The following is a 15660-nucleotide window of genomic DNA, read 5'->3' as shown; positions in this document are numbered from 1 at the left end:
CATGAGCTGTTCTAAAAAATGTTCCAAAATGTTCTACAATCAAACAGTATATCATAGAAACAGTTGTTACAAAATATATGTGGATGTCAAATGAATGGTAGGATCAATTAGTCCACTTATGGGAGTAACCAACAAAACATCTGAAAGATTTTTGTAAGTAAAATTCATAGAATAATCAAGGTTTCATGCAAAAAAAACAACATATTTCAAGGGGGTCAGAGCCTGCCGTAGGTCTGTCTTCCTCCCATACTTCCCATATTTTGATTGATAATTTAAAGTATAGAAAAGTCTCCTTGGATCTTGGCAAAAATCCTAATTTCTTGTAAGGTTAATAGTGAATTCCTTTATACATTGACTACATACTAGTTCTAAAGCAGGTTTGGAGATATGAAGACCATCAGAAGTATCAACTCTGGTTGGCTGTTTGATACCCTGGGCTACCAGTCTAGAAGAACTCCAGACTTTGGCTTGACTCTCATCTCTACAAAAACGATACAATTTACTGACATATCATATTAACAAAGAAAGAATCACATATATTGAAATGACAGACATATCAGTTTATTTCATTCTTCAAAGCAACAGTGCTTGGTGTTGTGTTTTCATTGACACAGTATTTCAGTCCTTTCCTTCAAAATTCTAAAATACTAGCCTGAATAATAGAGGACTGAATAGGATTCAACCAAAACAAGAAATGTACATATCATTTCACTAGTCCGAATCAATTTTTACTTGTCGCGGGCTTCGGCTAGTAGCTAAAGGCAAACACTGTGACACATACTTAAATTTATTGGCAATTTAATGTTTTTCCATTGTTCTACTTTCCTGATAAACAGAATGAGGCTAGTATTGAAAGTGTCAACAGAACATTACATCTTGCCCTGTCTGGCTCAATGTAGGGTTATATTTTCAGCCATTATTCTGTACGTATCAGTCTTCTGATTATACAGTATATTCTCTACTTAAATTAAACAAAACAAAATGACAAAAATATTCATAATATGTCATTTTTCATATACGCTCCTGTCACAGTTAACACACACATATATATATATATATATATATATATATGTATGTATGTATGTATGTATGTATGTATGTATGTATGTGTGTGTGCTTTTTTCATTGATCAAAGATTGATTTTTGAACTTTCAACCAAATCAACATGATCTGTCATCAGTAAATACAATTTTGTGGGACTTTATTTTCTTTAATTTATTTGTAAATTAATTATTATGTTCTTTAGTAAATTAATAGATCAAGAAAATGTAAAAAAATCTCTTATAGTATGCAGTTTCTATTACAATTGCATGTATTAGAAGAAATTATTTTTTTAAATTAGACAGTCAATTTACTGAACTGATAATTGCCATATACATGTATATCAATACTTACAGCAAATCAATAGCGACCTTATTGTACTGATCTATCTGTTTATTTGTTATCATTGACCTATTTGGATGTAACTTTTTCTCAATAACAGGATCTAGAAAAATAAACCAAATAAAATTGTGTCAATTTCACAACAAAACATTGCCATGTGACCTTATGACATAATATACTTATGTTAGCAACACTGATTAAATGCTTCAAACAAATAAATTTACAAGTTACTAACATTAAAAAAAAAAACCCAAATCTGATGTCCATCAACATATTATGTTTAATGGACATCTTTCCTTACTGCTAATAATTGTCCAATAAGTGCAATATTCTAATCAGTCTACCTTTTTCCTTTAGATTTCAGTAAATATAAATTTAATAAGTTTTTTCCTTCTTCTTAAAGATAATACATGTTGAAGTGAGTACCTTCTGTTAGCCCATTTATTATTGTATGTACTGTACATTGTTTTCCTTCGTTTTTAGTTCGGCTTAAATTATGTTATTAGTTTTAGAGATTCCCAATAATTGCTCTTAGTTGAATGTTGTCTTTAATGGTATCAATGTAGATTTTAACATAACAGAGTGAAAATGTAAATGTATTATGTATATCATTCATATGATTTTTTTTATTATTAGAAATATGTCAAAAAGATATCTAATACATAATATCAATTAGCACTCTTGTTGGAAGTATAACCATCAGGTTCCTTTCTCTCCCTTGGGTAAAGTTGGTCTAACAGACAAATTGTTGGATCATATGCCAACAAGGGTAGTAACAGTATAATATCTTAATAAGTTGGTCAGTAAAAGTTTCTGTAAGAATCAGGCAGAATGGAAAAATCAAAAACCCACTCAAATGAAGTCTTTTTTACTTGAAACAGTCACTATTTAATCTCTGAATCACTGGATGTATATATATGTATGATTGGAAATTGTCATAACAAAGTCAGTTTTTTGTTAGAGTTACCCCCCCCCCTCAAAAGTTCAGTTGCAGAGCATTACAATGAAATTAAAACTTACTTACCAAAATATTAAAAAGTTTCACTATTCTTCAATTCTGAGGATACAAAAAGTCAAATTACACTTTAAAAAACGCGGTGGGTTACTTCTGACCACTGCCTTATTCTTACATAGATTGACAATTAAATGATAATACCTTGTAGCATCCATATAATCTCTGTATTCTTGTCTGACTTGAGATTCTTAAACAGAGGCTGTATCATTGTCAAATTAACTGTAATCAAGGAAAATAGAGTTCTAATGGAGGACAAACATTAAATAAAAGCATGTACATTATTTCTTAACATTTCATTAATTATTATGTTCGTACAATGAAAACTTAATTATTTATAAAAAAAATTCAGAAATCCTTGATTTTTGTTGTTTTTGCTAGTTTTGGCCCAAAAATAAAAAAAATGCTTTGAATGATAAAAAATGATTATTTATGGTAATAAACAAGTTGCAACAAAGAGAAAACCATAAAATCATTTACTTCTAAGATAGGGCAAAAAATGGCCCTTAATGACCCTTCTCCTTTCTTTCCGAATGATTGAATGAAACAATGAAATTGCTTCAAGACACTGGACTAAGTCTATAAATTCAGCTTGAGAAGTAAGTATAGAAAAAATCAACTGAGGCTATTGAAACTAGAAGTAGTAATTTGTTTAAAACAGAGTGAATTATTGAATGCAATAATGTACATATTATATCACATACATGTACATGTATGTGATACTCATACACAGAACAACAGAAACTAAATCTGTTAAAAATAAGGTAACTGTAAATTCTGATTTACTCTTTAAAACAGAAGAAAATCAGTACTGATTCCTAACATGTTTCACCTATTTGAAGTTAATCAACAAAACTCACCTTGAAAGTTCTTCAAAGCATCTTCACTTGCATTGTTCACTTTAATACTCCACTGAAATGTTACAAAAGTTAATATACATTTGGAAATTGTCGAGATTTTAATTTTTTACTAGGCTGAAGCTATAGTAATGAAAGAGTAATCAAGGGAAACAAGAATCTAACAGAAATCAATAGAATGTAATCCAAGTACAAAGACCAGACATGAAAAACAGACACACACAATAAAGAACATAAAATACATTGTAACCAAAATAATACATACAAAGTAACAAAAGTAAATGAGTAACTCGGACACCACTAAAAACTGGGAGCATGGATCTCATGAAAACTAATCATCTGGTTTAATGAGACAAGGAATTTCAATCTAAATTACAAAACTGCAATAATAAACACAATGAATATATTAAATAATATCTGAATTTACAGTTAATTGCATCTAAATGACAAATTTTATACCATAAACTTGGTTAAAAGTAGGTTTATAAAAATGCACAGTTTCGATGAATATGATAATAGATATTTCAGGACTAATACACATCAGAAAAATAAGAAAGTACCGTATTAAATCAAGGTAGTTTTTCATTCCAGTAGTGCCACAACTTACATTTTGTGTATCATCATTGGTTCATCTAGGTTGAATACATGTATCTGACAGACCAGAAATAGAAATGACAAAATAAGGTCTTTGTCAAAATAGCAGATTGCAAGTCAGAATTCTGGAATACTTCAGCATTAGATTGATTGTACAAACTTACTGTAGCACTGCCTGTGATGATGAGGTTTGGTCTATTCAGAGGTTCATTCATCAGCCATGACTTGTACACGTAAAACATTGATGTGTTTACCATTGGATGCCACAGGAAATCCTATATATAAGTTTGTTGTTAAGTAAGATCATTGATTATTTCATATTTCATTCACATGTCAGGGAAAATCAGTATTTTTTACAAAGGAAGTGTAAAATGTGACAAAAAAAAAAAAAAAAGACCGTAAATTTCTCTTACAACTGCAAGTTGCTCATAAAAAGTCAAGTCCGGGGTAGACAAACGAGGAAAGGCAAACCATGACCTGTTGAACAAATCAGTTTTCATGGTGCTGATCAATACATCATAACGATCCACGAGTTCATGATGACGACCATAAAACTTATGTAGTGATGACTTCAATCTTGTAGCAACATAACCTTGTTCCTGAAGCCTAATTGTTAGACTTCTAGCGCGATACAAAAAGTCTGCATAGTTTCGGCAAGCTCTGGCATAGCGTATGAGTTGTGTTATGAACACTCCATACGCAGGAGCCGAAGGTCAATCTATGCAAAGAGAAGGGAGAAAACATTTTCTGATATTCAGACATGATTTTATGAAGTCAACAAAGAAAATAGACAAAATCTGAAGTAAATCTACAGTAAAATTAGAAATGATTTGAAAAAGTGAAAGTCCAATTTTAAGCAAAAGAAATTCATGTCTGGATATAGTTAATATTTAGTGAATGTTGACTGATATCATTAAAATAGTCTTTTTCTTAATTTGAAAACATTATGTTCTTTTTAGGTTGAATGGTTGATCTTTTACAAATTTGTTAACTAATCTTTAACATGTTTATAGAGTGAACTTGCAATTTAGTGCAAGTTGTACTCTAGTTGAAGGCAAAATGATGCTATCCTGTTGGTTAGTTTATTTGCTTATGATTGCAAATGAACATTTGGTCCCAAAACATTATTCAATGCTTCATTACTTGCATTAAGGAGGTAGACCTAGGGTAAGGGACATAACTCATGAAATCAGTGATATGTTTGTATTATATTCAATTTTACGAAAGCCTCTAAAGCTTTTGTTTGAAGCAGAATAAAATTAATCCAAGTTAATTAGATGCTTACATAAGACTGATGTAAAATGCTGAATACAAACATTCCAATGATTTGTAAGATTTGTGTCCCTTACCCTAGGTTTACCTCCTTAAACATGGTAGCTACAATAATATAGCGCCTTTCACTTACTTTAGTAGAACTCTTAGTGCTGGATATGGCTTTTTGGGTTTGAGTATACTTTATTTTTGACCTTGAACTCCCTCAGTATTTGATTCTAATGCTGTTGATGAGAGGTCACTCCCTAAATCATGCATACAGCATTAAAAAAATTTGCAATATTCATATTAGAATGGCATTTTGTATTCACTGATCTTACTTACAGCAGATACTTTGATCTTTTCATCCTTGAAGTGAAGATCTTCATGAGCTTTCCTGTTCTTGACTGGGTCATTCCCAAGAAGGTTGACAAACTCAAAGTAGAGTTGTCGAATCCTAGAGTCTCCAAGGAATGCTATGTGGTTCCTCTTCCCCCAGTAAGAGATGTAATGCATACACATTCTGGCATCACTGCAAAGAAAAACAGGAGAGACATCACAACAAATGGAAGTCATAAATCCAGACATTAGCTGACATGAGATGTCATTTGAAAGAAAAGTAGAATGTACATGTAGTTTGTTAAATCCTACATTCTATAACAGAAGGGAACAATTTGTATGTCTCGTTTAAATCAGAGTGCAAATTAAACAAGCTCACATATGCCTTTCTTTTACTTAAATATTATGACATGTTTGAATATTATATATCTACAAACCTTTTGGTGTATTTATGAGTCATACATCCATAAGGCTGCCATGTATTGTAACCAGGGAAACGACCATCACTTAGCAACCACTTACAGGTATCATTACCTACAAATATTGGAAACAAAGCTTATCCAAGTTAAGTGATAATGGAATTTAATTCCATTCAACCCCAATTATGCAGAACTGTCACATTAAACATATATCACTCTCATAAAATTTTGCATTTTTTGTGTAAGTTAGGAACACAAGCCTCAAATAAAGGGTAAAACCACAAATACACCATACCTTTTCTCGATACATTAAATATCTTAAATTTAAGGTGAATTTGATATGGTAGTATATTTATTCGTTCCAAAGAAAATCCTTGTATTTACATGCACCAATTATCCTTCATTTTACATAAAAAAAAACACTAATCTGATTGGTCTCCGGTCAACGAACCGTCAAATAGTAGCGCAAATTGGTTCAGGGACTATGTATCAATAGGACGTTACACATGGAAATTTGTAACATACACTTTGTTGTTTTATATTAAGAGTACAGTGTAAGTTCTCTTAAAAATCAAGCAAAAATCGGAAACATGAACTTTTTCAGCAAATGTTTTAAAATATTGTAATTAGTGGATCAGGGGTTCAAAAATTTTCTTTCCAAGAGTGAAGGAGGGTCTGGTCCAGGACTTTTATAAGTTTAAATTAATGGTTCACTTGAGTTAACTACAAAGATCTCAATAAAGAAACAATTCCATATAGTGGTGTAGGAGAAGTAACTGATAATAGGAGATGGGTCCCCCTAGAAACAGAAGGAATGACTGATACACAGTGTGGCTGTGTCAGCGTGTGAGCTACCAAGCCAATATTTGGGGTAGATCGAATTACTGAAATCCCCCTATTTACCGAAGACAGAATTTAGTTGCGAAATCCCATTTGTAAATTATTGTAGACCCAGAGAATCATTTAAATAATTATGAATGAATATATTACAACTTATTTTGAAACAAAATATCATGTATTAAAGTTTGTAGGGCGTTTTGTTAGTTTTCCCTATATAACCTATGCAAATGGAGATAAACACTATGGCGGACAAAAGGTAGGTAACTCTGTATCAATAGCTGACTACCTACAAGAGGGTATTTAAATTATATAGGATTGGTAAATTATACAAGATAATTTAGAACACACAAGCCACTTAAAGGCCCCTATATCATATAGTTTTTTGGGTTTTTTTTTTAGGTTTTTTTTATTTGTTTATTTAATTATTTATTTTATTATGCTTTTCACATTGCTAAATGTTTAAAGCTGCATTAGCTGCCCAATTTGTTCAGTTTTAATTCCACCAAATATTGTTGATTCAATGAAATAAGTTTGTAGTAATGCTATTGAAGCGATTAATGTCGATGATACCTACAGAATATTGTGAAAACAATGTTTTTTTCCGTCAGAGAAGATTGATAGGTTTGATCTAATTATTTTTTGTCATTACGTCCTAAGATTGCCGACAGGACATTCACTTGGGTTAAAAATACTTCAACCAAGATATAAAAAAAAATAACAATAACGCATATGCAGGTAAGCACATGTCTTGTTTTTATTTTATTTCATCTATTTCTTGATTAGTTTTCAAATAAATAATGATCATATTTGAGCTGCATTATATCACAATGTGTAAATTTCAAAAGGATCCTTGCATTATATTCAAACTTTTTTTCTTTTAAGGCTCGAGTCTGCTGGTCTTCCTTGTCATTGAATAAACACTTTCACTTTGCAATCAGGTTTGTTATTAAAGAAGCGATCCTTAGAGCACAGATAAAGTTCACCAGAAGTCATGTGCATAGGAACTTGTCTAGGTTGATGTAGTCTGTAGATCTATTTGAAAAAAAAGTGGTGCAGTGCGTATACGGTCATCCAATTCGTATTTGTCATGAAATATTGCCTTACGACTTTGGTACAGATGTTCAACGGATCTAAATATGTCAGTCGAATTTGATTGAAGTGGGATAAAAGTTGGAAAGAATATCGGCTTCACCTTTGACATATGTAATCATGTTGATCTTAAAATGTTCAAACTAGGAATGCATAATAATCTATATATTGCTTTTTTATATAAAAAGTAGAGTGTTGATCAATGTTCACATTAAAATTTCTGTTATTTGTATTAATCCATGATGTTTATGATAATGACTGCTTAGCGTGTCAATTAAAAATAACAATTTCTATATTGTTTTTTTTTTAAATAAAAAATGTATCTGGAGCGTTGATTAAAGTTCACAATAAAATTATTGTTATTTGTTTTAATACATCCAGGATGTAAATGAATTATGATAATGAATGCCTAGCGTGTCGATTATAGGAAGTGTGGGCCATAAAATTACATAATTCAATTATTGAAGTAACAGTTCACCTAATAAAATTTAATTAATTAAACTAATAAAATTAGTTAATTTAATTTCAAAATAATATTTGCAACTACTATAAAAATTTTAATAATAAAGATGTAACCATAGTAAACCTAATTTTAAATAGCAACTCTCTTCCTGTTCTTAAAATGTCTTCCTCCTTCATATCTAAATGCCTTGATCTAAGGAAAACTTTATTATAATTATTTCATTTGTCAGTGTAATTGCCAAATTATTGTTATAGTCTCAACATTATATATGTTTATTGATAATGTCATATATATATCTTTGCATAAATCTGTTCACTAGATTAAAAAAAAAATCGTAATTAATTATCAAAATATCAATTAGCTTGGACTTAACACAGATAATATAAAAGTGTTCAAAAGGTCAAAATTGTTGTCATTCAACTTTGTAGCCTGGCTTGTCCATATCGCTATTCAAATTTAGAAATTTTGCATAATTTTTATATCTATTGATTCGACCAATATTTTTGCACTTCTGTTCTTCATATCCGCAAATATGTTGAACGCTTTGATTCTCGGGCGTAGCTATGATGCGATTTTGATTTGTTTGTGCGAGGATAGAAGAAGACCCCAGGTATGGGAGAATCCTTCTAATGCTTGTGGGAACGTCTCAGTTCAAATGCATGGTTATTCTGGGGGTCACATTGGAACTTTAATCTCTGCAATTTATTCAGGTTTATTTTTTCATCATAATCCCCAAGTGGTTGAATTTCAAATAGGTTCGAATGACTGTAGTGCTCAAAGTTTTGACGTATCTCACTATCTGTTCCTGAAACAGATTTGAAGTTAAAACCCTGAAAGCCTTGTACTGGTTAAGCCATTAAACTAAAAAAGCTAGATTTTTATCCTCGAAGGTACCTTAACGATAATTTTAACCAGTTATATTGTTGTTTACAAATAGATTAGCAGATTTTTGTAGTAACATAAATTATCAAGAACTGTATCCGTTCATGCAAACATTGGTTATTTCGCCGGTCTCCTCATTGAAACTAACTGTATTTTAAATGAATTATTCCATGATACACAAGGAAACCAGTGACCATGAAAAGTGCAATAATTTTTGCATTTTCGATGTTTAAGTAGTAAGTAATCTCGTGTGTTGTTGTGTTTCGCTGCTGTTCGGCCATTGGTGAATAAAAGTTATCAATTAGACGCTACATTAGAATTGCCGAACAGTCACTTTCACAAACGTTGAAAAGATCTACTACTTTTTTCCATTTTCATCGATATATCAAAGGGCTGAGAGCACCAATAGAGTACCGGCTTAATTTCATGCCTTCTATTTAAATAGTTATCATCATAGCTTTTTTTCAATGAAACATAAAAATATTCAAGTTTCTGCTTAATTAGTGATACAACTACCAGAAGAACAGCCCTCCACACAACTATTTTTGTTGTTATGAATAAGTTCGTGATCGATCATTTTGTTCACAGTACCGTATTTTTTTCTCTTAATGGGCAACTCAACAGGTGTTTCTATAGAAAAGGAGAGGACACGCAAGCACCTGGTCCATGATCCCATTTTAATAGTGGAGTCTGAGTTATTCATTTACTTTTGTTACTTTGTATGTATTATTTTATTTATTATATGTTCTTTGTTTTGTATGACTGTTTTCCAAGCATATATCTGGTCTTTGTAACTGAATTACATTCTTTTAATTTCCGCTAGAATCTTGGTTCCCTTGATTACTATTTCTATTTGTGTTTTATCAGAGACATAAATATATACAAGAGATTTGCACCCTAACTGTAGAGTTCATTTCCACCGTTAAACCAAATATCATTAATCATCATTTTCGATTATCACTTTTCCAGCCAGTGTTATTGTTTACTATTTCGAGTACTTACGTTGTAATTTCACGATTGTTTTTCTTTGTTGATTTGGTGGAAATATTATTAATTTGGTGAGTTTTTTACTTTATCTTTGTATAAATATACTTCCGATGTTAATTACATACATTTTGATAATTAGATATAATTTTTGTTGGTTTATTGACTTTAATTTTAATGTTAGGCAGATTGATTTTCGAGTGCACCGCAATTTTTCACTGTATGTTAGGTGCCGATCGATAAATTATTTTCTCAGTGAAGCTTAATAGCAATTTAATTAATTAAATCTTAATTAAGTTCTTTTTACATATTTTATTTTCATGCTTTGTGTCATTTTCTATTGATATTGTATTACTATTGTGTTTGTATTTTTTGTTTTGATTGGTTATTTTCTTGGTTGACGACATAGGTACATTGTATTTTATTTTTCTATTTTCAGTAAATCGTCAACATCGTCAACATCATCTATATTTTTGTTCAGCTAATGAAATGTACTCTCTGGAATCTCTGGACTCTCTGGTTGTTGTCATTAAAGATGTTACGCATTTACTTATTTCCACGCCCATTTGCTAGCCAACACACTAACTGAAGTCTCATGTCAACATGTGACAGGGAACGAGATCTCGATCGTACTTACTTAATCAACAATAAGAACTTGATTTTAAATGATCCACAATAGGGGAAAAGTAGTTTAATAAATAAGTGGAAAGGTCGTGGAAACTCCTTCTCCGCCGCGTGATAATTTAAAATTGGCTAATTAACAAGTTTCTTATCTCTTTAATTTTAAATTACAATTTGAATTTCGTCTTTATTCATCGATCCGGTAATTTTCGATACTTTTTCTTAGCAAACCAACTCATAATTAGAAAACAGAAGAAATAAAAATGTTACACTAAGAAAAGTAGAACAATTAGACATGCACTGCCTGGTTACAAATAGATCAAAGCCAGCGACCTCAGTGACAACAATATCAATAAAAGTACATATAGGCGGACAACAAATGATATCTATTATTAAATATTTCTTGTCGATTGGAGAATTTTATAGACATAATTTCCAGTGATAGTTCTTCACGTAAAACTGACTATCAATGAGAAAGTATGCAGTCGTAATACATGCAAAGAAGTTGTTTAATTACACGGTGGGGGGGGGGGGTACCTTAAGTTCAATGGGTAGTAGGTACAGATGTACGGCCCATATTGGTCTACTTTTTATGATTAGTGATATATGAAAAGGGTAGGCATTTTAGTTTCAGTATAAGTGATAGTAGTAAACATTTACAAATAGGCTATATACATTATATATGCTTTAAAAAGAAATCTAGGACAACCGATCATATGTTTACACTTATATCTATAATTGAAACTTACAAATCTAAGAATAAAAACTTATTCGCAACTTTTATAGATCTACGAAATGCTTTTGACACTGTATGGAGAGAGGGAATGTTTTATAAACTTCTTAGATATAATTTCCCAATTCGTATTTTTAATATAATATATTCTATGTACCAAAACCCTAGCTGCCAATTAAAATTTAACCAAGGGCTTAGTGATATTTCATTTCCAAATATGGTGTGAAACAAGGGGATGTTTTGAGTCCCATTCTTTTTAGCCTATATATATAAATGACCTTATTTCCAACCTTAAAGAAGGGTCAACAGACCCAGCCACGATTGGGGACATATCAATAAACTCCATCCTGTATGCAGATAACATTATATTGTTATCTGGCTCTGATAAAGGCTTACAAAATTCATTAGATATCTTGAATAAATTCTGTACTTCCTGGAAACTGGAAGTCAATAAACAAATATCTAAAATTATATTTTTCAATTCAAATAGGAAATCATATACTTGAATAAATTTACATTTCATAAAAATAGACAAGAAACCGGGAAATCAGTTGAAATTGCTGCTATTTAGGAATTACAATAAAGTATACTGGTAATTTAAACTCTTCCATCAACTTACTAATGGATTGATTGATTGATTGATTGATTGATTGATTGATTGATTGATTGTTGGGATTTAACGTCTGAGCAGCAATATTTCAGCTATATTCAGACGATGAACATGAAATGGATGATAAAATGAACATGAAATGATGATGAAATGAAAAAAGGGATGGGACATAAGGATAATAGGGTTGACAAATTTTGATAGCCACTAGAAAAAGGAGGGATGGGGAAGGTCGGGCAATTTAGCCTCATGTGGCGGAGTGTAAGGGTTCCTACTCCTCTCGAAGACCACAGCATGGTTGTTTAACGTGAGAGGAACGCGACATCTTTCCCAACACGGTGCACCACTATGGTTTGCGGTCAGGTTTTCCGTATTACAACCTGACAACCCCAGCATGTAACACGCCAGGGGTACCCCATTCCACCATCTGGGGCACACATTCCAGTTGCTCTGTGGGCAGAACGCCTAGCCCCGGCTAGGTTTCTGAGCACTATTTAGTCGCCTTTTACGACAAGCTTAGCGATGCTGCGGGCCTATTCTTTTGACACCTGGACTTGCGCGGGGCACTTACTAATTAAGGTCGAAAAGCATAGTATTGGATAAACCTTGTTCCCTTTTTGAAAAAAAAAAAAAAAAAAAAACATTTGATACTTTAATACCAACCCCATTATTATGTATGGATGTGAAGGATGGGGAATTAATTGTAATTTTTAAGACACAGACCCATTTGAACATTTACACATAAAGTTTATCCAAGAAATTTTAGGAGTACACAGCTAAGCAACAAATGTTGCATACCCAGCAGAACTTAACAGACGCCCTACAAAAACATAAGTAATTATGATACAAGTAATCAAATTTTGGGAACACATATGTAATTAAAACAAAACACACTGTTTAATAAGATATATAGTAATATCCCCCAAAATAACAAATGGGTCCCAACAATCCGGAAATGGATAAAGGAATTTTGATTTAGCTTCCGCATATTTTAATTTAAAAATACCCACGATATGAAACGCAATATATAAAATATAAAACAAAGAATACTCGTTCAAGCTATTCAAAATCAATATAGATAGTGCTGCTTAGGAGAAAATAATAAACTCTGCTTTTATAAAAAATTGTACAGATCAAATTGTAGACCTGCTTACGTCAATGTATGCAAATTTAAATCAGACAGATCTACAATTTGTAAATTTAGGATTAGTGCTCACTCTCTCGCAATTTAGAGGGGACTCTACCAAAATATCCACAAAAGTAACTGTATTTGCACTTCATGCAATACTTTACAAATTGAAGATGAAGTGCATTTTTTCATACACTGTCAAGCCCATGAAGTACCCAGACAAATTCTCATCAGTAAGATAAAAAAACCACAAAGACAAAAGTTCATTTTCAATAACAGAAAATAACATATCTTTAATATTAAACAGTAACTGTTTGATTATTCAATAATTGAACATATAAATAAATGTTTAGCCTTGTCAATTAAATAAAGTGTTAATTTAAGGTACCTCCGCTCCAGTCTTTCAATATGGTTATTATTAGAACTGTCATTTTTTGTAAATTTGGATTTGTGTATTGTGTCATAACCATTTATGGTAAATGTGTTTGAAATATTTATTTATATTTGCATTTAGACATCAATCAGTTAAATCAGCCTTAAAATTATCGAAGTAAATAAATATCAGCACTTGAGTTATTCACAAGATAGGATCCAATTAACCTTGACATGATAATGATGTCTTTAGATACAGTGTCATATGTGCTGACCGGCACCCTGCTGTGATATGTAGATACAGATAAATATCATGCATATAAATAAATTGGTTACATAAAAGCATTACAAATTGGTTACATAAAAGCTTTACATATTGGTTACATAAAAGCATTACATAAATATCAATGAGTACCGTCGTTCGAGGCCAAACAGGGTAGTCAACGACGTTAAAAATCCCTTCACTCACTATAAATGAGTGTCAGTTTTTCATTGTAAAGACGTATGAATTTGATAGGGTGGATAAAAAATGTCGGCGCCGCACACTCCCGCAAGTTGAAAAAAAATTTTGATATCCTGTTTATCGCTGTTTTGTTGAAGTGTAAAGTATTAGTTTTCTTTTATTTTCAGTTTCCCTGACCTAAATATGTAAATTTTATTAGCGCTACAAAGTTTCCTTTCGGTTAACTAGGTAGGTCACGTTTAAAATTTGTGAAGTAATTTTGGGATTTATTCATTCTAATCGGATTAGTTACTCATTCATTCATTCATTCATTCATTCATTCATTATTATTTTATCATTTTCCATTGTAGACTAGAAAATATTACCACAAATTAGGCATTATTTCATACACAGTAAACAACCAGACGGTTATTTGGGTCGTCAAATATTCCTACGCTGTTGCTTGTATGTCACGCGAGGACATAGAAACTAGCGATAATTTTCATTCTCACTCGACTGGCGTGAGATTGAAAATTATCGTACAGCAAGATCAAAGGGATTTTTAAGAAAATAGCGATAGTAGAATAATCTTCACAAACAAAGAAAGAAGAAGTATTGAAACAAGTTACCTACCCCCTGATTTTTACGAAAATTAAAATAGGTCATAATTAAAATCAGTAATTCAACCTGTCATTTTTTGTTTCTCATTTTTACGTTTTTCTGGGCATCTACTATAATTCATCAAAAGGGGAAAATAAGTGGAATGGTCAGGGAATCTTGTTCTACGCCACGTGATAATTTTATCGATAAACTGGCTAATAAACAAAAATCTTATCTGTGTATCATGTGTCTCTTATTTAATATTCTTTGTCGGCCGTTCTTTGTTGTGTGCGTGTATTTTCTTTGTAGTCATCCCAGGGCAGGATTACATGTCTGTCCATTTTGATTACTGTTTGAATCCGGCTAAGTTTCACAGATTTCCCTTAAACCAAATATTTGGATATTTTGACAATTTTCTGATAAGACCTGCATGCTCAATTTTGGTCTTTATTCGCCGAAGTGAAAACAATCCACCTAATTCTAATGCTACCAGTGACAGATTAATTGCTCCAGTTTTCTGGATAAAATAAAAAAAAAATGAATACATTTATAATCTATTTTGATCATGGTTAACAAGGGTCGCTATAGGAGAGTTTGCCAATCTTATTAGTGATGTCATATTCACTAATTTGCATATATTAAGTGTCAAATTGATTGCTTTGGTAAATAAAGAACTAAATAAACAATTGACGAATTCCAATTTTCAACACTTTGTAACTTCGTTATTTTATATCCATTTTTTTGTTCTATAAAATATTTCATTTAGATAAAACAAGGATTTATATATATTTAACTCCTCGGATAAAATAATTCATTTTTGTCTGTGGATTCGTAAAACTCTTTTACTTGGGAAAAATAAATTTGTAATGATATGTGTATGTAAACTTCTATTTTCATATAAAATTACAATTTTATGCTCATTTAGTCAAACTACTGAATATTTATTCAAAAATTCCATGGATACAAAGAATTTTATTTGTAATTTAGGGACCCAAAAGAATTTTTCAATCATCTTTAAAAATGAAAAAAAAAGTTATGATGAT

General features: G+C 31.3%; 1 protein-coding gene across 3 annotated transcripts in view; it reads right to left on the bottom strand.

Moving 5' to 3' along the window:
- The window catches only part of LOC148599252 (N-acetylneuraminate (7)9-O-acetyltransferase-like), a 42253-nt gene extending 32756 nt beyond the window's left edge, over positions 1-9497 (bottom strand). For 2 of the 3 annotated variants that reach the window (XM_088559195.1, XM_088559196.1), the window contains exons 1-8: positions 9278-9497; positions 5874-5970; positions 5443-5629; positions 4011-4121; positions 3256-3307; positions 2540-2617; positions 1396-1486; positions 364-481 (exon numbers count right to left, since the gene is read on the bottom strand). In XM_088559195.1, the coding sequence (XP_088415321.1) occupies positions 364-481; positions 1396-1486; positions 2540-2617; positions 3256-3307; positions 4011-4121; positions 5443-5629; positions 5874-5970; positions 9278-9410 (867 nt within the window). In that variant the 5' untranslated portion in view covers positions 9411-9497. Of the gene's footprint in view, positions 1-363; positions 482-1395; positions 1487-2539; positions 2618-3255; positions 3308-4010; positions 4122-5442; positions 5630-5873; positions 5971-9141 lie in introns of all 3 variants that reach the window. The other variant, XM_088559197.1, reaches the window with a different exon arrangement.
- Between the last annotated feature and the right edge of the window lie 6163 nt (positions 9498-15660).

This window comes from Perna viridis, chromosome 13 (assembly GCF_037379345.1).
Source record: "Perna viridis isolate PV_CMFRI_1.1 ecotype Kerala chromosome 13, ASM3737934v1, whole genome shotgun sequence".
NCBI lineage: Eukaryota > Metazoa > Mollusca > Bivalvia > Mytilida > Mytilidae > Perna > Perna viridis.
Note: the sequence above shows the minus strand (reverse complement) of the source record. Positions and strands in the feature narration are given on the sequence as shown.